Source organism: Pan troglodytes, chromosome 15, assembly GCF_028858775.2.
Source record: "Pan troglodytes isolate AG18354 chromosome 15, NHGRI_mPanTro3-v2.0_pri, whole genome shotgun sequence".
Classification (NCBI taxonomy): Eukaryota; Metazoa; Chordata; class Mammalia; order Primates; family Hominidae; genus Pan; species Pan troglodytes.
The window spans coordinates 59,961,358-59,988,338 of NC_072413.2; the positions used below are offsets into that span (position 1 = coordinate 59,961,358).

At 38.5% G+C, this 26,981-nt stretch overlaps 1 protein-coding gene across 11 annotated transcripts in view; it reads left to right on the forward strand.

The window, feature by feature from the left end:
• SYT16 (synaptotagmin 16) overlaps positions 1-26,981 on the forward strand; it is a 305,125-nt gene that overhangs the window by 153,673 nt on the left and 124,471 nt on the right. For all 11 annotated transcript variants that reach the window (XR_010150960.1, XM_054666037.2, XM_054666039.2 and 8 more), the window contains one exon: positions 4,083-4,262. Coding sequence is in view for 4 of the 11 variants with exons in the window: in XM_054666037.2 (XP_054522012.1) it covers positions 4,083-4,262 (180 nt within the window). In the remaining 7 variants the exon portion in view is untranslated. The remainder of the gene's footprint in view (positions 1-4,082; positions 4,263-26,981) is intronic.

Consider the following 26,981-nt stretch of genomic DNA (forward strand, 5'->3'; position numbering starts at 1 on the left):
TATAGTTTTGGGAAGAAAAAAATATTGGGACTTACTTAAAAATGTTATACCCATCCATAGTTAAGCCATTACTACAAGAATTGTTATTAACAAAAATGTTTCTTCTCCAAAAAAGCAGAGTTATTTTGAGTAACATAAGGGCCATTTTCTACACTTTTTCTTGTGTCTTTGGAGATTATATTGAATAATCTCTTCATATTACCTTCAATCTGTGAATGTTTTTACATTAAATTCATTAATATAAGCATATGAAATAGTATCTCAATTATGATTAAAAAAAGTTAAGAAAAAATTATTTACCAAGCTAAAATATTAACCGTGACAGGTGATAAGATTGAACATTATCATCATTTTTATATTTTCTAATATTTTCCAAACATTCTACTCTATGCATGAATTACTTATTTTTTCTTTAACTTATTTAAAAATAATTAAAACTTTTTAATAAATACAAATATTTATAAGCCAAAACAGTGAGGTCTTTACAATTTTATATTTGCCACGTAGATAAAGTGACTGAAAGGAAGCACACAAAATCTTAGTAGTGAGTTGTTTTATCTTTTTCCATATTTTGCAGATTTTATGTAATGAGTTTCATGCTGCTTTTATGATGGAAAAAGATCCTTTATTCAAAAATAAAAATTTAATTTCATTAATTAATGACATTATAAGATGCAGATGTTTCTGCTTATACATGAATCCTCTTTTTCCTAAGACCTATCTTAACGTAAATCATATCCTATGTTGGTAGTTTTGCTGACACCCTTGAGGTATGTCTTTCCAGGAGTTTTCACTGACAGGCACATTGACCAATGTGTTATAACATAGAAGAGTTCCAACATTTATTCAGGCAACAAATTATTTATTGAATGTTTACCTTTTGCTAGCTGCTGAGAGTACAATGAGTAACTCAGACATAGTCCCTGTTCTTATAAAGTTTAAAATTTAACATTTGAAATTGGTTGAAGAAGCTGTCAAGGGCTTGGTAGGTGGCAACACACTGTAGAAGCATCCAGCTTTGTCTAGAAGAACAAGAAAGGTTTCAAAGGAAGCATGGTATCAGATTAGCCAGAGGAGCAGTTGTCCCAGGGAGTTGAAATATGCAAAGATCTGGAGGTGTGACCTACGTTTGGGGAACCAGAAATAGGTGAACACAGCAACAAGAAAGAGTTTGATGTTGGAGAGTGATGAGCGATAAAGACTGGAATCAGTATCCAGGTCATGAAGGGCCTTGTAATCTGAGTTAGGGAATTCAGATTTTGTCCTCTGGGTAATGGGATGCCATTGGATGGTGCATTAGTTTCCTAGGGTTGTTATTGCAACAAATTACCACAAACTTGGTGACTTAAGACAACAGAAATCTACTCTCACAGTTTTGGAGGCCAGCAGTTCAAAATCAAGGTGTTGGCAGGTTGGTTCTCTGGAGGCTCTGAGGGAGAATCTGTTCTGTGCCTGTCTCTTAGCTTCTGGTGACTGCTGGCCACCCTTCGCACTCCTTAACTCGAGGTTTTGTAACTCGAATCTCTGCCCTGGGCTTCATGTGGCTTTCATCTCTCCATGCCTTCTTTTTTTTGCTGTCTCATAAGGACACTCATCATTGAATTTAGGTGCTACCCTAATCTGGGATGAACTCATTTCAAAATCCTTACCCTAATTACATCTTCAAAGACCTTTATTCCATATAGGGTCGCCTTCTGAGACTCATGGTGAACATATGTACTTGAGGCCACAGCTCAACCTGCTACAGGAGGCTTTAGAAGGGCAATTGAACAAACTTATAAACGAAATGACTTATACATTTCAGAATGATTATTCTGGCTATTGTGTGGAGAATGGACTTGAGGGGGCAAGGTTAGAAACAGGGAGGTCAGTGGGAATCTAGGTATAGAGTACCAGGAACTTTAGAGGTAAGAAAGTGGAGATGAGGCTGGGTGCGGTGGCTCATGCCTGTAATCCCAGCACTTTGGGAGGCCGAGGTGGGCAGATCACTTGAGGTCAGGAGTTCAAGACCAGCCTGGGGAATATACCGAAACCCCGTCTCTACTAAAAATACCAAAATTAGCTGGGTATGGTGGCGCACGCCTGAAATCCCAGCTACTCAAGAGGCTGAGGCATGAGAATCGCTTAAACTCAGGAGGCGGAGGTTGCAGTGAGCCAGGATCGCGCCACTGCATTGTAGCCTGTGTGATGGAGTAAGACTCTGTCTCAGAAAAAAAAAATGGTGATGAGTGCAGAAAATACTTTGAAGATGGTTGATTGTGGAAAGAAGAAGATAAAGGGGTGTGGTTGAGGAGCATGTGGTGGTGAGGAGGGAATTTTAAAGGATGGGAGACACCTGGTTCATTTCTCATGCAAATGAGAAAGACACTGCATTCACAAGGGAGAGTGGCTGACAGTATAGGAGTGAAGCGCAAAAAGCTAGAGAGAAGAGGAGGATGGGATCCAGACCTCAGACTGAGTACAAAGCAGCTGGTCCATCCCATATTTGACTGCTCCTAGATATTTTAGTAGCTCTGGAAAGTTGGTGATGAGAAAGATGGTTTACTCCTATTTAAGGACTCTGTTTGTCAAGTGCCACATCAATTACTTTCCATGTGTTACCTCTGTTAATCTTTGATGTAGCAGTGTTTATTTTCTCCTTTTATAGTTTAGCACACTGAAGCACAAAGAGGTTAAATAATTTGCCGAAGGCCACACAGATAGTAAGTGGTATGTCATTTCAACCAAGCGCTGTGACTGCTGATCCCTTGCCTATAATTACTGCTACCGGGTACTGCTTCTGAAGGGAGAGGGCATAATCAATATGCATGTACTTTATTTTTCATGGTATGTGTTGGTTTTGATAGCAGGCACTGTTGTTATTTTGCAGACTATAAAGCTATTATCTTGCCTGCTATTTTTGTTTTGTTTTGTTTGTTCTTATATTGGCTTGCCACTAGGTTGATTCAGTAAGGCAGTATCATTTATTTCTTTATCTTTTCAAGGTGTTGAGATTGGTTTGATTAATCTTTTCTCTATTTATCTGGATAGTAAGGTTAAGTGAGTATTATCCCTTCATATTATTAAGGCTTTGTATTATTTGTATTATTAAATCATATATTAAACCTGCCCACTGATTAAAGCTGCTCTTAGGAGATTTATTTTCATAAGCGTTCACATATACCCAATTCCCTTGAATCATTCTTAATGACATTTGTTCTGTAATCTAACCCTTTATACAAGTTAATTTCTGGATGTCTTTACTGAATGTTACTTTGGCTCAAATGTCACTTCCTTAGAGGATTCTTCTCTAAACTCTGAACTAGCTCCTCTGGTCTCCCTGTTATATATACTCATAGCTGAATGCAATGGCTGGGACTCTTTGAGGCATACTGGGTAGTACTTAGGCAGGTCAGTTAAAGGGCAGAGTTTTTTGATACTGATGAGGAGGAGGAGGGGAAGGAAGAAATGGAATTTCATCTGCCAAAATTCTAAAATATTAGTAGTCAAAACTACAATTTGCATTTCTTATATGGATGGCATGAATTATTAATTTTCTTATTGCTGTTAATAACCATGATCAGATTGCACAGCGGATTTGCAAAAATGTATCCAGGAAATGACTTTCCCTCCAATCGCTAATATTGATAGAATTATTTATCTGAAAATTTGTCTCAAGTGATGATTGTGTAAGCTTTAGGCAGCTGCATTTTTGGAGACTTGCTTTTATAACACTGGTCAACCATGTCCAGCTAAACCCATTTGATTGAACTCTGTCTTAATTGTGTGTTTGAAGTTGAATACTGGGCTGAGGACAGGAGCAAGAAGAGTTGTACTCCAGGTAGAAGAAACTACACATTCAAAGGTATAGAGGTCTCTCATCTGAGGAGCCAGCATCACAGGATGTACTGGCCAACAGTCCTTTTCCTTTTCCCGGTACACAGTCTTGGGGGATGTCAGCCAGAGTCAGGACTTGTAGAGTGTTTGTCATTTCTCATTAATAAAAGTAAAAGTTCTGAATAGCATTGATCACAATTTGTTAGAACTGAAACTTAGGTCATTCTCATTGTGATGATATTTTTTTCTTTGTGTTCTCTCACCAGTCACTCCTGAAGCCATTGGCTTCTTGTCTGCTGTTGGGGTCTTTATTGTTCTTCTGGCCGTCCTCTTCCTCTTCATCAACAAGAAGCTGTGTTTTGAAACGATAGGAGGCCTTCCTTTCCTGGAGCATCGAGGGAAAAGAAAGCATTCTAAAGACAAGACTGGGATTCACAAGGGGCTGGGTAAGCATTATGCTTCAAATTCTCCTGGGCTTGGCAACTTGCTGTGGTCTGGGTCAGGGTGGACATGATGAATCGACTTTACTAAAGAATACATTCTCTTTATGAAAGTAATGTTCTCCCTAGAGCTCAAGGAGCAGATGGGAAGAGGCTCTGACTACCACTTCCCATCTTCTTAGCTCTTTAGAAGTCTCTGTTGAGTTTTCCTCTGATGAATGCTTGGAGAAAAAATATGTGTTCTGTTTGATCAAGAGCCTTGATGTGTTTTAGTCTCATGATGTTAGAACGATGTTGACATTTCACTTGTTAGCTGTTTTTGAGATTTTTCAGTGCTCAGGACCATGTCCCACCTTGTATGGCAATGGTCACTTTTCCAAAGGGAGGTTTTTACTCTTTAAGCTCACTGAGTATACTATGTCACTTACTCACTGCCTTCAATTTGTTGAGGGAAAAATAACACACTTAAAGAAATAATTGGCTTCCTGCTCTTAAAGGACATATTCTCTTTTCAATTACTGAAGCCTAGAACTTTGTGATACAGGATGTTCTTACAGAGGGATGGTTATCATCACACAGATGTGGGACATTTAAAGAGTACTCTTATCTTACAGACGATAACTTTGCTGTTTTTTTTAATCAGTCTGATTATTACTCTCCTTTTCCATACCCCTCAAGGTATGGGGCATGATGTACCTGGTCAAGGAGCAACCTTCCATTTTTTTGAGTGAAGGGAAGGTCTTGAGGAGAGTACCCTCCAGGTATCCTACGTTCTTGATGTGTTCTAAGTATGCCTGGACCAAGGAGAGTATTTGGGTTACTGATATGGCAGCTTTTGTAGCCATGGATAGTTCAGCTTTTTTGCCTTGTTACAAGAAAGGCATAATGTAGGAATAAAGGCATATTATCTACTGCTTATAACAAATTATCCCAAGACTTAGTAACTTAACAAAAATTCATTATCTAACAGTTCTTGAAGTTCAGAAATTGAGGAGTGGCTTAGTTGGGTGATTCTAGATCAGGGTCTGTTGTAAGGCTGCAGTTAGAATGTCATCTCAAGGCTTCAGTTAGAATGTCATCTGAAGGCTGGACTGTGGTGTCAGAGTCCCCTCCAGGATGGCAAAAGGCCTCAGATCAGATCCATGTGGAACCCTCCACAAGGCTACTTGAGTGCTTTATGATGTGGCAGCTGGCTTTCCCTGGAGTGAGAGATCCATGAGAAAGCAAGGAGCCACTGCTCTTTTTATGCCCTAGCATGGGAAGTCTACAATGTCACTTTTATCACATTGTGCACATTGTGTTTGTTCATTGAGCACAGCTCAAGCTCTACGTTTAGGAAATTCACTTCTACTTTTTGAGGGGAACAGTATCAAAGAGTGTGCAGATATATTTTTAAATATCTCTGTGAGATAATAATAATGGGAGAGGTGTAAATTGCAGATTTGACAATTGCTTTGGCATTCCTGCTATCGCAGTGGCCTTATTTTTTGAACTTCCCATGGGACATATGACTTATTCTGAAAATAGAATGGAATATTTTAATTACAGCTTGCCATGCAAAAGCTGGGACTTATGAATGGTTTAGACACTACTGTCCCAGCTGGGGCATAGGTGAGTGAGATGAACAGATGTCTGTTTGGCCATGGGGTGGTATGAAGGTAGGATTCATCATGATTCTATTTCTCTCCCTTCAGCAGCTGGCTGTCACTCGTTATGTGACCTTGGCAAATTATGGAACCATTATGAACTTCAGTTTCCTTGTTTGCATATTGGGATTATCAGTACATCTCTCACAGGGTCAACCTAGATTAAATTAATTAATTATGTAGAGACACCAGCATAGTGCCTATAGCAATGCAACAGCAATAGCAAGTCACAGTAATGGCTGCGAGGAATGACATCACACATTAATGAATTGTATTCATTACTTAAATTGGGAGATTAAAGTTGGTGATGTTTTCTCCTTTGCAAACTATAATGGTTATGAGGAACTGAGGTTAGAACTATTTAAAATATTTCCTTTTTGTGTTGTTTGACATTTTATCTGAATATTTTAGAGACAATTATGAATTATACTTGCAAATAAGTTGAGGTTTTAAGAATGTTGAAACAATAACAATAAAGCATGAACAAAAGCTGTTCACTCAGGAAACACTGAAAAATACATGTCTCAAATTCAGAGTGGGGTCATGTAAAGGGAGCTTTAAAAATAGTTTCTTCAGGAGCATCCCCAAATTATAATGTCTAAAAAGCAAACACCTTCACTTTGACATTTCTCCTTTTACAAGTTTAATTATTGTTATCAAAAGTCTTTGAAAAACATGCTTCTACCCCAGATTGTGTCTAACCTTTGATATTTGCCTTAATTATCCTCAGAGTACTGATTTCTCAGTGAAGTTGGGATGTTCTTAACATATTTTGACAAACGTAAAGAAGGAAGGCAGGCAGCCTAGTGTGGTGGGAAGAAGCCCAGTACAGACAGACAGAGCTTAGTTTTGCCACTAATTGGCCACGATATTTTGGGAAACTCACTTCACCTCTCTGAGCCTTAAGTCTTCATTTGCAAATTGATGAGTCTGGACTAGGCTTCTCCCATTCTCATTCTGTGATTCTGTTTGGTTCTTAGGGTTACCATAGCAACTTCTTCTCTAGCTTTCAGTCTATGAATGGAAGAGAACTAATAAAAATGAGACCATCCTACTCTTAGATTAAACCATATAAGATTGCCATTTTTGTTGATAAAAAAGATAGAATATCAGAAACTGAATTATTTTAATTTAATATATGTGAGGTTCTGAAGAATAAAATAATTCCTTTCGATTATGTGGTAACATCAGAGAGGCAAGAGTGGATGTTTATTTTCCAAACCTACTACGCAAAATGATTTGCTTGACAAAAATACCTTGCTTTCCTTTAGGCTATATATATTTTAAAGTTTAAAGAATTTACACATGCCATTCTGTCTGGATTTAGGCAAGGGGACAAAGAAACTGGAATGGTGTTTTCCTAATAACATAGGTAATAGTAATAATAATAATACAGATAATGATCATTGGTAACTATTGTTTATTTAGCAATTAGTATTGCCAAGTATTTTACATGCATTGTTATTCAAAGTATTTTGCATGCATTATTTGATTTCTTTATGTAATGTTCTTGTGTTGTTCATTGACAGTGATTGCTTTGGGGAAGGATGGATATCAGTTGGAACAAAAAAGCCAATATTCAGCTTTGAGATAAAAAATTGATTAAAAATAAAAATTTCACAGTGAGACAATAGTTTTTAAAAGAAGCCCAGCTTTGAGAGAAGGCGGGAGAGAGAAAGAGAATATTTCGGTTGTTTTGTTTTGTTTGCTGCCCCCTTCCAAAAAACTTTATATTCCAAAAGCAAAATTTAGGAGTTGGTGCAAAGAGTTTCATTTTAAGAGGCACAGTGTCTATGCTTTTAAGAAAGCATAGACAATGTGACATGAGGGCATTTCCTCCCAGGCAGGGAAGGGAAGAAGAATGCCCTTCCTCTTCTGGAAAGGGCAGACCATAACTTGAAGTGGTGAAAGGAAAGAGGTTTGGAGACCATGAAGTGTTTCCTGGACCAGACCCTGAGAAGGAGGACAAATGTGGGACCCAGTCAGGCCGGTTGTGATAAGAAGGTTGGAATTCAACACGCCCGAAGAAGAGTCAGAAAGGAGAGTGCCGCATGCTTCTTTTTGGAATTGTGGCAGGAGACTGCCTCACTGGTGTCCCATGTGGGCCTGGGGGGCTGTGGTGGGGCAAATATACTGGTGGTGCTGGAGGGAGAGAGAACTTGAGAAGACGCCACTGCTACAGTTCCTCCAGTGAGCAGGAGAACACTTGTTTTAGAAATTTCTGCCTGACCCTGGTGGTGGGAGCAGGGGCAGAGAAGATAGCAGAGGAATGAGTCAATGTGCCTGCTGGGGAGTTATTGCAGCTTACCATGAGGTGGTTCCTGTATTGGAGGCTGGAGGATGAACAATCCAAGGCCTTTTGTAGTCAGAGCTGGCTTCCTGGGCATGGAACTGCACAACTGCACAAAGCCTACACTTAGAAGGGCCCTTGTGCTTAGCTTAGTGATGATGTGCTGTTGCAGTCTTGAAATCCTTAGTGATTTTCAAGGGCCCTGCATTTTCATTTTGCACTGAGTCTTGCAAATTATATAGCTTGTGCTGCCTAGGGTCATCACCAAGAGGTACTCCTGCTGTGGAATGCTGTAAGGCAGAGGTTGATTCTCCTGGAGTCAGCAGGAGCCAGCAGGAACAGCGCATCATGTTAAATAAACTCACACCAATGCCCAGATGCTCCCTGCTGTAAGGGAACATGTAGGTGGGAGTGGAAATCCCAAAGACTGATACTTTATCCAAAATGAAATTGACCGAGTTACTTTGAGTGGCAAGTTTAAGTTTAGTTTCTCAACACTGAGTTGGGAAGATGGAGGATTCTCCAGAGAAAGATAAGAGCACTGAGTAAGTAAGGAAACAGGTTTTGTACATTAAGGCAAAGCTAGTGCTCAGCTGGAGCTCAGAAGGATGGTTGCTAAAATGTGACAATTTCTCCCTACCAGTTGGTAGAAAGGCCCAACTGGCTGGTGCCTGCACAAGATTACTCTCTGCTCTCTACCTGCAACTAAACAGATACCTTCTGATTCAGCAGGGGCTTCTGACCTGCCCCAGCAGGTGTGGCCAGATTCTTTTTGCTTGGGCCATAATGACTGCTGTTATAAAATATTTTTCATTTTATTTCTGCATTTAGGTGAGAGTATGTTCAAGTACACGTGCCCCTGCACTTACAATGGTGTTAATTCCAGATAAACCCATCATAAATTGAGAATATTAGATAAAGACAAAAAAATCATATGTTGAACCATTGTAAGTTGAGGACCATCTGTGCACCTTTCCCACTCACAATTCAACAAACAGGTGATAATATAATCTCCATTTTATAGATGAGAAAACTGAGGGTGAGAGAGATGAATTTTTTTTCAAGCTATTAAATGGCAAGGCTGGGAGTCAGACTAAACATTGCCTGACCCCAGTGGCCAAGATCTTAATTGCCTCATGTGTCAGTCCATTTTCATACTGCTATAAGTAACTGCCTAAGACTGGGTAATTTATAAATAAAAAAGGTTTAATTGACTCACAGTTCAGCATGTCTGTAGAGGTCTCAGCAAACTTAATCATGATGGACAGTGAGGGGGAGATAGGAGCCTTCTTCACAAGGCAGCTGGAAGAAGTGCCAAGTGAAGGGGGAAGAGTGCCTTATAAAACCATCAGATCTTGTGAGAACTCACTCACTATCATTAGAACAGCATGAGAGAAACCATCCCCATGATTCAATTACCTCCACCTAGTTTCTCCCTTGACATGTGGGGATTATGGGGATCCTATTTGGTTCTTAGGGTTACCATAACAACTTCTCCTCTAGCTCTGGGGATTACAATTCAAAATGAGGTTTGGGTGGGGACCCAAAGCCTAACCATATTATTCTGCTCCTGGTTCCCCCCAAATCTCATGTCTCTTTCGCATTTCAAACCAATAATGCCTTCCCAACAGTCCCCCAAAGTCTTAATTCATTTCAGCATTAATTCAAAAGTCCAAGTTCAAAGTCTTATCTGAGACAAGGCAAGTCCCTTCCACCTATGAGCCTGTAAAATCAAAAGCAAGTTGGTTACTTCTTAGATACAATGCAGGTACAGGCATTGGGTAAATACACCCATTCCAAATGGGAGAAATTGGCCAAAACAAAGGGGCTACAGGCCCCATGCAGGTCCAAAATCCAGTGGGGCAGTCAAATCTTAAAGCTCTGAAATGGTTTCCTTTGACTCCATGTCTTGCATCCAGGTCATGCTGATGCAAGAGGTGGGTTCCCATGGTCTTTGGCAGCTCCATTCCTGTGGCTCTGCAGGGTACAGTCCCCCTCCTGGTTGCTTTCATGGGCTGGCATTGAGTGGCTGTGGCTTTTCCAGGCACACGGTGCAAGCTATTGGTGGATCTACCATTCTTGGGTCTGGAGGACAGGGGCCCTCTCCTTACAGATTATTAAGTAGTGCCCCAGTGGGGACCCTGTGTGGGGGCTTCCACCCCACATTTCCCTTTCTCACTTCTGTAGTAGAGGTTCTCCATGAGGGCTCAGCTCCTGCAGCAAACTTCTGCCTGGACATCCACACATTTTCATACATCCTCTGAAATCTAGGCAGAGGTTCCCAAACTTCAATTCTTGACTTCTGTGCACCCACAGGCCCAAAACATGTAAGCTACCAAGACTTGGGGCTTGTACTCTCTGAAGCAACACCCTGAGCTGTATGTTGGCCCCTTTTAGCCATGACTAGGATGCAGAGCACCAACTCCCGAGACTGTACAAAACAGCAAGGCCCTGGGCCTGGCCCACAAACACATTTTGTCCTCCTAGGACTCTGAGCCTGTGATGGGAAGGGCTGCCATGAGGACCTCTGACATGCCCTGGAGACATTTTCCCCATTGTCTTGGTGATTAACATTTGGCTCCTTATTACTTATACAAATTTCTGCAGCCAGCTTGAATTTCTGCCCAGAAAATGGTTTTTTTTTTCTATTGCGTAGTCAGGGTGCACATTTTCCAAGCTCATGCTCTGCTTTCCTTTTAAACATAAGTTTTAAATTCAGATAATTTCTCTCAAGTTCAAAGTCCCATAGATCTCTAGGACCCTAGGGCAGGGGCAAAAGGCTGCTAGTCTCTTTGCTAAAGCATAGCAAGGGTGGCCTTTGCTCCTGTTTCCAGGAAGTTCCTCATCTCCATCTGAGACCACCTCAGCCTGGACTTCGTTGTCCACATCATTATTAGCATTTTGGTCAAAGCCATTCAACAAGTCTCTAGGAAGCTCCACATTTTCTCACACCTTCCTGTCTTCTTCCAAACCCTCCAAACTGTTCCAATCTTTGCCTGTTACCCAGTTCCAAAGTTGCTTCCACATTTTCAAGTATCTTTATAGCAGTACCCCACTCTTGGCAGTACCAATTTACTGTATTAGTCAATTTTCATACTGCTATAAAGGACTGGCTGAAACTGAGTAATTTATAAATGAAAGAGGTTTAACTGACTCACAGTTCAGCATGGCTGGAGAGACCTCAGGAAACTTAATCATAGCAGAAGGAGAGGGGGAGGCAGGCACCTTCTTTACAAGGCAGCAGGAAGAAGTGCCAAGCAAAGGGGGAATAGCTCCTTATGAAACCATCAGATCTCATGATACTCACTCACTATCATGAGAACAGCATGGGGGAAACCACCCCCATGTTTCAGTTACCTCCACCTGGTCTCTCCCTTGACACATGGGGATTACAGGGATTATGGGGATTACAATTCAAGATGAGGTTTGGGTGGGGACACAAAGCATTACCATTATCACCCCATTTTTTTGCCCACCTAATCTTCCCAACTTAATCCACTACTTCATAGCTTTGAAGTAAACTTCTGGGATGAAAAAAATAGGAGAATGGAGGATTTGGGGGATGTATTAGTTTCCTGTGGCTGCCATAACAAATAACTACAAACTTGTTGTCTTAAAACAACATAAATTATTTTTGCACAATTCTGGAGACCCATATTCTGAAATCAAGGTGTCAGCAGGGCCACGATCCCTGGAGACTCTAGGGAGAATCTGTTTCATGCCTTGCTCCTTGCTCCTGGTGGCTGGCAGTCATCCTTGGCATTCTTTGGCTTGTGGCTGTATCATTCCAATCTCTGCATCTGTCTTCACCTCACCTTCTTCTCTGTGTCATTAGTCACTGGTGTTAATCAAGGAATCTAGTCTCATCTCAAATTCTTCATTTGATTACATCTGTAATGAAAGACCCTTTTTTCAAATAATATAACATGCATAGATTCCAGGGATTAGGACATGGACATATCTCTGGGGAGCTACCATTCAGCCCACTATAGCAGGAGAAGAAGGTGGAAGCCCAACTTGGCAGTGGTTTCCAATCTTTTCAAATAAGGAGAGATGATGAAAATAGGAGGCAAGATTCTCTTTTCTCAGTTTTCCTCCAGCACTGGTATTCCACACTCCTCAACTGGGGTTATAATGATTCTTACAAAGAAAGATGTAACAAAAGCTTGTCAGACACTTATGATAGAGATTGTAATTAGCAGTCAGGGTATTTTCTAACTCTAACCTCAGTTGAACCACACAGGATCTCAATTCTGGGAAGCTTTTAAAAACTACAAGTGTGAGGCTCACTGCAAATTAATTACATCACAACAGGGAGTGGCAGGGCAAACTTACAGCTTTAAAAAGAATGCCAGGTGATTTAAAGGTGTGGCCAGGTGGAGAACCATTGATGAAAAGGGGTAGACCTATTGTTAAGTTCCCCTTTTAAGTCAGGAAGGGAAGTGCTTGACCAGAGTGTTAACACTGGACCAGTGCCCCTTTGCTGCTGCCCACACAAAGTATCCATCTGGTGGTTTCTCCACCTGGTTCCCTCCCTCACTGCTTTAGTCCAACTTGTGAGCAAACAAGGTTTTTCCTTCATGATGCTTTTCCTCCCCACTGCCCCATATATATTGGGCAGTTGACTTCTGCACAGGGAATAAAAAATAAGTTATTTACGAAAGTTGTCTATTCCATAAGATTATTCAAGGTTGTCAAATTATAACCAACTTTAATTTAAATTCAAGATTTCGAGACTTTTAGAAGTTTTTGGTGAATTTGGCCAAAACAGAAGAGTCTGGCTGTCCCATCTCTGTATCTTTCAGGATCCTCTTAATGATTTGGATAACATTCTGTTTTCCTTTTATGCCCATATAAGGAAGAATAATGACAAATTTTGTAAAATGGTGTGAATCAGGATCTGAAACAGATGTAAAAATAAAAATAGATAGTATAGTAGCCTGATATAGGGATGTAGGAGTGGTCTTATTATTATTATTATTTTTGGCTCCTTGAGATGGAGAGGAACATTTAGCCATGTGCTCATCTTATAGTTGTAAATAACCATCGTCAGCTTCCTCATACTTCATATTTAGTATGATTGATGAATTAAATATAGGCAGAGAAAGACATTTTTCAGGATAATGTAAAATCAGCATAATCTATAGTCTTCTTTCCTGGGGCATTTTGTTGCCTTCTTTAGCAATGAATTTTCTTTTACCTGTACCCAGAGTCTAGGTTCCATCACCTGCAGGTCTGTGCAGTGGCTTCCTTTTAGGCATGGCCTACTCAGATGAATCTTAAGTGAATCAAATATCTTGGAATAAAAAAAGAGTACATATTCCCCTCCTTTTCTTTTTCATTAGATGATTAAAAATAAATTCTGGCCAGGCGTGGTGGCTCATGCCTGTAATCCCAGCACTTTGGGAGGCTGAGGCGGGTGGATCACGAGGTCAAGAGATCGAGATCATCCTGGCCAACATGGTGAAACCCCGTCTCTACTAAAAATACAAAAATTAGCTGGACGTGGTGGCGTGCATCTGTAGTCCCTGCTACCCAGGAGGCTGAGGCCGGAGAATCACTTGAACCCGGGAGGGAGAGGTTGCAGTGAGTCGAGATTGTGCCACTGCACTCCAGCCTGGCGACAGAGCGAGACTCTGTCTCAAAAAGAAAAAAAAAATTCCACCGGGATAGTTTTTGACAGTCTATAGAATTGCACAGTAAGTTTTAGAATTAAGTTTTCAATCCCCAATTGTTTTAGAATTAAGGATTGAATGCTCTTTAGAAAACTGATATCTTCTACATTCCCCAAGCCCTCCACTTTTATAGTTTTTTGTCCTGAAATAATAGGATACATAAAATGTCCCCTTTATACTTCTTTTGTCACCCGTCTCCACTGGGGCATATATAAAACAAAACCCAACTGGAAAGGTGGTCCCTAGTGTGGAAGCACACTTGTGAGTAATCTAAGTTGCAAGGTATTTTCTCTTCTGATTTTAATATCTTAATTTGCATAGAATATACATTTCTCTCACTATGGGTTACATTATATTGCACTATGAAATTGCTGTTTTTGTAGGTGAGAAGTTTCATATGGTTCAACCTAATATATGATATCAAACATTTGAAAATTGAGGAACTGTAAAAGTTTATTTGAACATCAGGACAAGCCTTGATATATCTCATGGCAATGCATAGTCACTGGTTTTGGTTACTTGACTAAGGCACAAATAATTGAGAATTGATATTAATCTTATATTTTGCTTTAAAAATATATAGGCTTATAATAATTCAGATGGGCCCATCACCTGTTTGGTGTGTGCAAATTCCAAAAAACTCGGCTGAGAGATTACTGGTTTGAGAATATTTATTCATCCATTCAACATTATTCGTTGTGAATCTATGTCAGGCCACACATTGTACTAAGTGCTGGAAATAAAATGGTGAAAAAGAGAGTTGTAGTCCCTACTCTCTTAGAAATTACATGCTTTTGGTGAAGACAGGGAAAAACAAAACCAAAAGTAAAGAGGCAAATAAATAAAATAATTATAGATTGTTATAAACATGGTAAGGGCTTAAAAAAAGACTAATTGACAGGACAGGGAGATGTACTTTAGATAGGACTGAGACCATGTTGCTCATTGCTGTGCAGAAAAACTGAAAATTCTGTAATGGCTATAGGGAGCTCTATTAGGGAGAGTTTTTCCAGAGAAACAGTACCAACATTGTGTGTGTGTGTGTGTTTGTGTGTGTGTGTGTGGTTGTGTGTAGAGAGAGTTTAAGGAATTAGCTTACATGATCATGGAAGCTGGCAAGTATTAAATCTGCAAGTTGAGCTGATAGACTGGAGATCCAGGGAACAGCCAATTTTGCACTTGCAGTCTGAAGACTGTCTGCTGCACAATTCCTTCTTGTTTGTGGGAGGTCCGTTTTTGTACCATTAAGGCCTTCAGTGAATTGGATGAGGCCCACCCACATTATGGAGGGCAATCTGCTTTGCATAGAGTACACTGATTTAATTATTAATCTCATCTACAATAATATTCTCACAGAAACATCCAGACTAACATTTGACCAAATATCTGGGCACCATGGCTTAGCCACACTGATGCATAAAATTAATCATCATAGAATCTTACCTTTCATCTATCTGTATTTGTGTTTTTGTTTCCTTCAGTATATTATGGTGGGGAGGTTGGGAAAAGAAAATCTTCACTAAAAAAACTTATTATGGAAACGTTCAAACATACAAGAAAGTGGAGAGAAAATCATATAATGAACCCCATATATCTATCACACAGCTTCAACAATTATTAACAAGACAATTCATTTCCAAATGATACTCTCTCGTCTCCATTTTCTTGTTTCCCTGGCTCAGAGAACATTCCTTTAAAATCTCCATCCTGTAATGTTTGTTTTCTTGCAACTTAGACACGGGTTATTGTCCCCTGCTTGAGAATTTGACCCAGCAAATGAACATGTTACACAGCCAGCTGATTGCTGGAGATGGAGGCATTAGGTTCGAGGTTGGGAGGGAACTAGAAGTCATTTGACAGACCTGTGCACGTTTACAGTTGGAATATGAGCAGCCCTGCTTTCTGAGTTATTTACATAAGGGTGCATGGTGAGTTTCCTTAGAAACAGATTCTTCTTGGGGCATTTGAGCTTCCTCTGTGATGCTAGGATGGTAATAAAAACAAATCTGAAGCTCTCTTTAAGTATGAATTGCTGTGGAAATGTTTAACACCTAAGTTTGAGAGCTCCCTAAACACACATCACTATTTCAAAAACTGCAGAAGATTTCCTTCATGCTTTTTCACTTTACCAATGACTGTGTAACATATGGGTATATATATATTTAACATATATAGCTCTGAGTCTTATTTTTAGTAGAAGCTCTGGAGCCATTCTATGTTTGAAATAGTCATAGCATGGAATTTTATGACTGAGAATTCTAGGCAGCCCTCAGTAAACCTTGGTAGTCCACATAGAAACACTCAGTAAATGCTTTTTGCCTGGTTGATAGTTCTTCCTTCAGTCCTGCAGCATGGGTGTATTAGTCCGTTTTCACACTGTGGATAAAGATATACCTGAGACTGGGTAATTTATAAAGAAAAAGAAGTTTAATGGACTCAGAGTTCCATGTGACTGGGGAGGCCTCACAATCATGGTGGAAGGTGAAAGGCACGTCTTACATGGCAGCAGGCAAGATAGAGAGAATGAGAGCCAAATGAAAGGGATTTCCCCTTATAAAACCATCATATCTCATGAGACTTATTCACTACCACAAGAACAGTATGGGGGAAACTGCCCCCAAGATTCAATTATCTCCCACCAGGTCCCTCCCATAACACGTGGGAATTATGGGAGCTACAGTTCAAGAAGAGATTTGGGTGGGGACATAGCCAAACCATATCAGTGGGTCTCCAGGATGATCTCAGGCAGCATGAAATGCACATCTTCTTACTGGAGACAGTAAAACTATCTCCCCTTACTTTATGGGAAGTTTTGAAGGATTTTTGACGTAGTGGAGATAAATATGTCATTTTCAATTATAGATGAGGCAATTTTTTGTAAGTTTAAAGCTTGTGTGCTTGTCTGCACATGCTAAAAACTGACATCATTAACAACAGCTCTTCTCTGGATGTCGTCTTCCAGAGAAATCTCTCTCCAAGATACATCCTGTCTGGAGGATACCACAGGTGGTAAAAGTTGCATTTATCAGAGGACTATTGGGGTTTTGTGCTTCTCTTGTCAGCAAGATCCTAATATTTATTACACTTTAAAGAGATATATGCCTTAAATTAAAATCAGAATTAGTTGATAGGTGGGAAGCAAGGAAAAGAGATATTTGTGTTGTTTGAACAGAATGAATTAGTAGAGGTGACTGTTTCTGCATTGAAGTGGGTGTCTACGAGTTTATATGCTTAACTAGCTATTTGAGTGATCAGTTTTAAACTAGTTTTTGGAGTAATAGGTTTAAAATTTCATTACTTTTCTTAGCCTGACAGATTAAAGTAAAAGAAAGAGCATGTCTGTGTTTATACACTTCCATTAAAAATATATGTGTTCCTCTAAAGCCTACTTAAGGAGCAAATACCTTATTCATAAAAGCTCTCATAATAATGGCAAGCTTGTGTTATTTTGGGCACTTTGAGGTTTAATGAAAAGATGACAGGTATTATTTGAAGTGTGTGAATTTAGAAATTTGAAAAACATTTTGAATCTTATTTTCTTATAGTTTTTCTACTCTGGATCTCCTAAACAGTTCTTGATACTTTTGAACAAATAATTTCAGGTTTTTTTGGTTTCTGTTTTGTTTTTAGAGATAGGATCTTTCTATATCATCCAGGCTGGAGTGCAGTGGTGTGATCATAGCTCACTGTGATCTCAACTTACTGGGCTCAAGCAATCCTTCAGCCTCAGTTTCCTAAGTAGCTTGGACTTCAGTTGCAAGCTACCACACCAAGTTAATTTTTCTATTTTTTCTAGAGATGGGGGTCTCACTATGTTGCCTAGGCTGGTCTCGAATTCCTGGCCTCAAGGAGTCCTCCTACGTTGGCCACTCAAAGTCCAGGGTTAACAGGTGTGAGCTACTGCTCCTGGCTTAATGTCAGCTTTATTGAATGAAATTGCTATGTGATTAAAAACTGCTTATCTTTTTTGTTTTTCCCCAGTAAGCATTGACTACAGAGTGGTAATTTATAGTTGCCACTCCACAAAAGTGCAGAACATTTGATGGGAACAGGGTGATGAAGAGAATCTACTTTTAGGGCATTAACCCTTTGAATGTTTTTTTCAAAATTATCTTGAAGCAAAATCCAAATCATAGCATTACAAGACATTACAGAAAGTATGGTGAAGCTTTCAATATTTTACCTTGACTGTTTAACAGAAAGGTTTTTTAAAGGTTTGCATTTGATCTTCCCAAATGCCTCCACCCCTTCTGCCCCTAAACAATTAATGCCTATTAAAGCTATACTCAGTGCTTCTTTAGTCTATGTTGGAAAGATGTCAGAGTCCTTTTAAATTTTTATTTTTCCTATTGTTTGTTTTTGTGGTTGAAGACCTAACTGGTATTAATTTTAATAACATTTTAGGGCAAAAATTCCATTTAGAATTTCTCCAAAGAAGCTGAAATGAATCAAATGTGTATTTTATGTGGGACTGTGCTTAGAAATAGAAGCCAATGTGAAATGTCATTTTCCTATCACTTGGAAGATTTTCCTTTCTATTAGCTGCTCTATTGCAGGACTCATATTTATATTAAAATTCTTTTTGGAATGAAATTTTAGTATTTTGCTATCAGAAAGTAGAATCTTATTCATTATGGGTGATGGTAGTAAATTTTAGTTGAATATAAACTGAGCTATGCTAACAGAAGACTGCAAGGTATTTGCTGTTCCTCAGTAAGTAAGATTCCATGTCTTTTAGTGAGAAATTGGAAGGATTCAAGGAGAAAGAGAAGGAAAAAGCAACAGACAGGCATTGTTGGCTTAAAATAGAAATATAACTAGCATTTTGGTTTAACTGAATAGATACAATCTGTATAACTATATATAATGCTATAAAATAGGTCACACATGTATGTAGAATTAGTTAAGAACATTTGGCTCCACTATCATGCCTAGAAAACAGTGCTTCCCAGTTCTTATGTGAAATTCCCTGCCAGTAGAAAGGGAAATGTAAAAGGAGTGTTTTCAAATATTCTTTGATTGGGGTCACTTTGGCTCGGTAGACCTGAGAGACATCATGTACCACTCATGTAACCTACTTATGTTTGCAACCACAAAGATCCCATTAAGGCTGCTGTTTTTGATGGGATCCCAAGAGGATCTGATTATTAATGTTTGCCAGACACAGAAGCATTGAGAATGTCATATTATTAGCATTACTATTCTAACAGCCCAGTCATCAAGGACCCTAGGAGACCTCATTTTGATAACCACTAATGAAGAAGATAAAATGTGTAGCAATAGTCACTTCAGTAATGAACAATTTTACTACCTGTTTAGTTTGAAGCTTGTGTAAACAAATGAGGAGAGAATATAAGGAAAATATCAAACAGTTGTTAGCACTGATTTAGATAGAGACTTTCAATTTATGAATGCTGATGTGTTCATTCACAGGAGGGGGCCAGTATAAATAAGAATGTGAGTCTGTGTCCTAGGATCTAGAAGAAACATTTGCAATGAATTAGTAACTTGTGGTGGAATGGTTTTCTTCCTATCAATAAAACTTTCATCAGATGAATGATTTATATTTTCCTCATCCCAGAGTGGGGACCAGATTAAAACCTGTTGTGTAATTGTTGGTTGTAGGGTATCTTTCAGAGACAGACCAATTTCAGCAGTCTGCGCTCTTCATAGAAGTGAAACTGGGAAATAGAGATCCTTTTAAGACTCTGAAAAAGGTATGAAGATGATCTCCAGGAAAAACCTCATTCATCTGACATTTTGCAAATAGTTTAAAATTTATAAAAACTATCCCTAGATTTTTTTAGGAGGTTAACCTCCTGATTAAGCAGATCTAATTTATGGAGGCCAGTCTCAATTGAGTTCAAATTTATTTGATATAAATATTTCTTGAGTGACTTCTATGTGCTAGATATGGCTGCTAGATGCTACAATTTGTGATATGTCTATATCATAGTTATGTTTGAAACAAAATGAATTATATGTGTATTGGCTACCAACAGTAGTAACAAGTCCAATGGAGGTGGCTAAGGGGAGCTCCCCAAGATCCTGCTTTAGAATGTTATCTTCAGAGAACACTGAGAACTTACCAAGTGTAATTCTATCATTTGCAGGTGAAAAAATGGAAGTCCAGGATATTAAACATATTTTTTGAGTTCATAAATAGTACAGCGGTGGAACTGGCTCATGGTGCCTGATACCTATTTTAGTGTCATTCCACTGTCTCTCCTAATCTCTTAATGAAAAAAAAATAAAAGTAATTATAAGGTAAACAGACCCCTGATTATTATTGTTATTTATTAAGTTGTTTAACCAGCTATAGATTTTTTAAAATAGAAAATACAGAAGTAAGCTTTAGCGTAGCTCCTATCAAAAGACTAATAAATGCCAAATTTATGATGTCTGAATTAATACAATTTATAGACATTCTCATTCTGATGGAGAATACTGGATATTTTTTCTTGAAATGTAAAGGATTGAATATTATTATTAGAACAGGTACTTTTTTATTTTTTATTTAAAAAATTTATATATATATATATTTTTATTATACTTTAAGTTCTAGGGTACATGTGCACAACATACAGGTTTGTTACATATGTATACATGTGCCATGTTGGTGTGCTGCACCCATTAACTCGTCATTTACATTAGGTATATCTCCTAATGGTATTCCTGCCTCCTCCCCCCACCCCACAACAGGCCCCGGTGTGTGATGTTCCCCTTCTTGTGTCCAAGTGTTCTCATTAGAACAGATACTTTCATAGATTTGAATTTGGGAAAAGTTATTGAGGCCCTAATTGAAAATCTAGTTTTTAAAATATTAAATCATTTAAAATGATAAACATAAAAGACTGTAGAAACATGCAAAATGTGTTAAAATGTTAACTGAAAGAAGCAGTATGTAATATTTGTGTATGTGTATATATGTGGAGCTGTGTATTCAAATATTCAAAAATATTGATGGCCTATTCTATGGTAGTCAGTTACTCTGCTTGGTGCTGACAACATGGCAAAGACAACAATTAACCTACTCTGTGATCTCATAGAAAGTCTTGTTTAGTGAGACAGATGGGTATTAAAAGAAATAATGTTATAGGTCATCAATAAGCTACAATTATAATAAGTGTTAATAAGAAATAAGGGGTGTTATGGGAGAATATTTCAGCGACATCATTTAGTGTGGATTATGGCGGGGGGAAAACATTCTGAAAAGTGAAGTGTAACCTGGGACCTGAAAGGAGATGGATGGGCACTGTCAGGGTCAGGGAGCCTGAAGGGAGAAGAGCTTTCTTAGCCTGTGAGAGGAGCCTGAACAACTAAAAGGAGGAGGTGAGATGCCCCAGCATGGAGAGCAAATAGCACTTAAAGACAAGATGGAGCCAACCAGGGATGGCCTTCTGAGTCCTGTGAATTTTGAGCTTTGCCATAAGTGCAATGGGAAGCCATTTTAAACACTGAATGACGTGATCAAATATGCACCTTAGAAAGATCACGAAGTTCATTTTGTGGAAATGAGGACCGGAGTGAATGCAGTGGGGTCATTTAAGAGACTGTTGAAGTGGTTCAGTTAGGAAATAATGGTGACTTGGACTCAAGTATTACCTGTTTAGGTGGCAGAAGGCCATAGAGTTCAGAGTTATTTAGATGAAAGAATGGGTAGGCCTTGGTAAGAAATTCTAAAGGAGAAAGAGTTGTCAAAGGTAATTATTAGTTTCCTATATAACCCGATGATAACTGTGCAAATTACAAGGAAAATGATAGAAGAAATGTGCAAAAATAATTGGAGTTGTGTTATGGTGGAGGGATTAGGAATGATTTTTTTCCTTTTTTTTTTTTTACCACATTTTTATAAGGCTGATATTACTTTTATAATTAGTATAAAAAACTTTAACCAACACTGAATGATTGCTGATATTTAGAATATTTTAAAATCTATCTCAAGAGGGTTACAGTGACCTTAGTTCCATCATTTTTGGCCTACTTTTGAGCCTAGTGCCTTTTCAAGTGATACAAATGATGTTTCCATCTGTGCTTTGGGGACAAAAATCAGTAATCTGCTGTATCTTATAGTCTGGATGTAATTCCTATTGTGTCTGCATTTTGCCTTCTTCAATTTTATTACATTTCCTCCTATTTATATTGCTTCATACTGTGGATGTTATTTGAGATTTCAGAATCTCCTCTACTGGGGGCCAGTAGATGTGCGCCGATGGCCCTGGAGCACAGATGCCCTTTTGGAAAAGGTCTGTAGTGATTGCTTTAGATTGGATGACAATAAGATTCTTCCTCATTTTGGTTGGGGTTTTAAAAAGGCAAGTATAGTTAAATAGAATTCATTCTTTTTTCATAAAAATTTTATTATGTGTGTATCTGAAAATGGATTTCTGTGCGAGAGCAGTGATAGTCTCTTTAAAAATATTGTGTCATTAAAGCCATGTTAAATAGTCCCCCTGGAGATGCTGAAGACCTTATGTGTTTATATAACTACTGAGTATTTGTGGAACATGTTTAAATCTCTGCCTTGGATAGAATAAATACTCAAAAATACTCAATGGGCTTATGAAATTTAAGGAATACTTACAATGTGCTGTTGCTATAATGTTATAAATCTTGAGCAATGTACAACTTTTATTGAGCCAGTCCTAGTTTGTTTGAGATCATCATGCTCCAGAGCTATTTGTTGGGTAGAGTTTAAAAATATATTTAAATATAACCCTCACTTGACTTAAGCAGAAGTTTATAATTTTTTTAAACTTTATTACACTTATTTTCAAAAGTAACTGTGACATTTTACATTTTTTAAAGAGTTCCATTAGTGAAACAGGCAACTGTGTTGTACTAGAAACAGTGAGAATAAACTTCAGAGCCAGACAAAACTGGATTTGAACCCCACACTTGTCACTTACTAGGAAAATCACTTTACCTTTTTTTATTTCTAGTTTCTTCACTATCTAATTGCATTTTTTTTTTTAAAGATTTGGAGTAATGATTAAAGTACGAATTTGGAATTCAACAAAGGATTCCGTTCCTTTGTTGAAATACCAGATCCACCTGTATTATACATATAAACCTGGGGCAAGTCACCTACCCTTTCTGAGCCTCGGTTTTTTTCGACTGTAAAATGGGAAGGCCAATATCTTCCACAAAAGTTTTTATTCATGTAAGTTGTCAAAAAGCATTATATACTATATAGTGTTGGGAAAATGCTTGATATAATGATAGTACCATTTTTTCCGTGGTATTAGCTCATTAGGGAAAAGATGATAGGAGTTTAATGTATTTTTACCTTTTGAAATATGATGAATTTGGGATTAATATTGAATACCTGATGTTGAGTGCCTGTTAATACTGGGCTCTGTTATAGCTGCTTTAAAAACATTGTCTGTGTAATCCCAGCACTTGGGAGGTTGAGGCAGGCGGATAAACTGAGGTCAGGAGTTTGAGACCAGCCTGGCCAACATGGTGAAACCCCGTTTCTACTAAAAGTACAAAAATTAGCCAGGCCTGATGGCAGAAGCCTGTAATCCCAGCTACTTGGGAGGCTGAGGCGGGAGAATCGCTCGAACCTGGAAGGTGGTTGTTGCAGTGAGCCGAGATCATGCCACTGCACTCCAGCCTGGGCAACAGAGCAAGACTCCACCTCAAAAACAAAACAAAAACAACAACAAAAAAAATTGTCTAATTTGATTTCCATGGTGAGTTGCAAGAGTAGTGATTTTCCTGAGATCTTACTAGGATCTCATTCTCCTAGATGAGAACATTTAGATGCACTCAGCTAGTATGATTTGCCTTGTGCCATGGAGTAAGCGAGAAGCAGATCCAAGACAGCCTTGTTTTGTATGATTCTAAAGCTATTAATATTTCTTTCCTTTGTATTGTCTCATTTTTCTGTGTCTAATGATGAAAGCATATTTTGATTATAGGGCAGCTTCACGTTTCATTTTATATTAACTGCCTCCCCGAAGTCCAGTGTAAAAAGGCCTATTGGATTGCTCATGCCCCGGCAGTGACAATATGGCTGTACTGTATCCGTATTTTTGCCAGAAAGAGTCCTGAGTAGTCCCTTTTTATATTTGTTGAGATGCCAACATTTAGAACACATTTTGGACAAATGCTGTAGAAGATATTTCATTTCAATGACACATATTCCAACCCACATAAGAAATTTGCTCTTAACGGAAAACACCTGTAGACTCCTTTGAATCATGTTAAAGATGAATTGCAGCCTATTTTATAGTTCTTATTTTGACTCCATGCATTATTCATCTTCCTAAGCGTTCTTATTTATACCAGGTCTATGCAAAATGTCTTTCTCCAAAAGGCATGATAATTGTCATAAAAATAATTAGCTTTATGACTACTCTAGTAAGTCAATAAGAAATAACCAACGTTTTATATGTGACACAAGAAAGTTAACTGAAAGCTATGAGAAGACACTTGAAATAAACCCATGGTTCTTGACTTTTGCTTGTGACTAACCTATGAGTCTTGGTGAAGAATGAGAAGAGTATATTTTTCCAAGTGATTTCTCCTTCAAGAAATGATGAACATCAGCACACTTCAGTAGATGAACTTGTATAAAAATTTGATTTGATGTTTGGTTACCTGGGGACCATATTATTGGAAACATGTTCTTGTCTTTCAGAATGTGTCTGACTTTCTCCAGGAGTTAGTTGATAATCCTTTGAAAATCACACAGGCATACAGGCTTCCGCTTTAGCTTTCACCAAAATAACAGATTTTTAAGGCACAGCTTCTAGAATCTGGTATTTCTTCTTAGGTCGTAACTGTCCCCCGACCCTGCAAGCAACCCCATCAGATAGAAAATGGGGTTGGAAAGATTTAACTAACAACCCTTAAAGGACTATGAGCATTGTTATTCTGGGATGGAATACCTCTTCTCTGTTCACAGTTAGCTTTGGTGAGAACAATCAAAATATTTGATAAAACATATGGCTCAGGAATTTGACAGTTTTTCTTTCTACAGAAACACAACTCTTTAATATTTATTGCTTAGTCATTTCCTGTGTACAAAATGATCTTAATTAAAATAGAATTCCAATTAAACCAAGATTTTAAAAAAGTAGCCTTTAAGGATATATTTATTTATGGCTTTTAAAAATCTTTATCAATTGCTACTAATTCTTTCTTAGCTTGTCAGTTTATTCTGAGTACTTCAATACTTTGTAAATCTTCCCAGGTCATGTTTGTGATAGAAGCTTGTATGGTAAACACACACACACACATACACACACACCATCTTTTTTTGTTGTCTCATTTTATACTTCCATAGTGATGAGATATCATGAACCATTTCAATTGTAATAATGGGCCTTCTCAGATATGACAAGACCTTAAATGTATTTTTCCTTCTAATCCAGGGAACTGGACTTTTTTTCTGTTTTTCATTTGTGTGTGTGTGTGTGTGTGTTTTCTAAAACACCAGAAGCTACTTTGTCTTCTTGTTAGCTGTAAGAAAGCCACCAAAGAAGTAGGATACAGTATATATCTGGCATTATTATCCTTGGTGTGCTCTACCAATCAAGTTGAAATTTACCTAAGCCCCAAAGATATCTCCATGGTTACCCTGCCAGTGCTGGGCCTCTTTGGCTTTAGGCTGATTTAGCATAAAATGAAAGATCTCTGGCGTTGCTAACTAGGTAGTTTTTCAGATTCCAGCCGTAGGTTTCATTTCTTTTTGAGTATTTTAGAATATAACAACTGGACACTCTTTTATATAAAGACTGAGATTTGGCTTCTTTCCAGTTATTCTGGGATCATCTCACAATGGTTATTGACAAAAAAGTACAGAACTATTCCATGAAAAGGCATCTTGCTTCTGGTTGTATCCGTCCTCAATATTACAATGTTCTGTGGCACACAATGGCAAATTCTTGGATTTAAGAGCAGAAAGGGTGTTAGAAGTCATCTAGTGCGTTAATGCCACTTTAGAGATGAATAAATAGAAAGGAATCAGGTTTACTTAGCTTTAAATGTTTTCACTAATAACTTTGTTCGTTCATTCATTCATTCATTCATTCATGGAACATGGAGAGCCCCTGCCCTGTGTGGATTCTGGAGCTACAAAGTATAAGCACAGCCCTAGCACTTGTGGACTCCCAGTCCACTGGAAGAGGAAGACTGACAAATATCCATTATACCGAGGGAAACGTTATATCATAAAGGCACATTCAAAACACTCTGAGGCCACACCTTTGATTGTAGATAAAGAGTTGACAGAGGAAGCAATAAACATTTCCTCATAAAAAATGAGTATCGGGCAGTTTAGGGAGAGAAGTCATCCTGGGCAAAACAAACAGAAGTCAGGAAAGAGCACAGTCACTTTGGAAAATGCTTAGTGTGTCAGTGAGACTGGCACATAGGACTTTACAGCAAGGAGTGGTAAGGAAAGGCTGAGTTCTCATGGCGCGGCAGCATTATTGCGGACAGCTCAGACAGCTAGGTCCTCAGTGAGGACAAAAGGCGGGAGCTCCGTGAGTTGCTGTTGTCCTGAAATTAGTTCCAAGCTGGTTGATAAATAGCCACCGATCTGAAGCCCCTTCCAGTGTCCTTTTGTACCTCTAGACCTCCTCAGACCCAGTGATACAGCAATTAAAGTGTTTACACTTTGCAGGAAGCCTTTAGGATTCCCCCAGCACTAAGCCCAGTTGGATGGTGCTGATAATTATTATTATTGTTTTTTTGAGCACTTCTCCTCTTGTGTGCCACAGTACAGAATTTGAACTTTATCCTATAGGGTGGGGCTTGGAAATTCAAATGCATCCAGGGGTCGGGCAGGCTACATAGAAATGAGTGAAGCGAGTGGATTGTAAACAACAGGGAGAGGTGAAGATTATATAGAGTTGGAAACATTCAAATTAATTTTTAAAAAACGCTGTATCAACAAACATAAATGAGTAGTGATTTTGACAGCACCAGTGCTCAAACTTTGCAGTGTAAGTAACAGGGAATCATAATGGCTTTTTTTCTTTAAAACTAGGAGAATGATCAAAATTCATTTTTTACAAAATTTGCCATTTTGATGAACTGTCAATTTTTGTAAAAAATGAATTTTTTCATTTTCGTTTTGATGAACAGAGATTATAGAAAC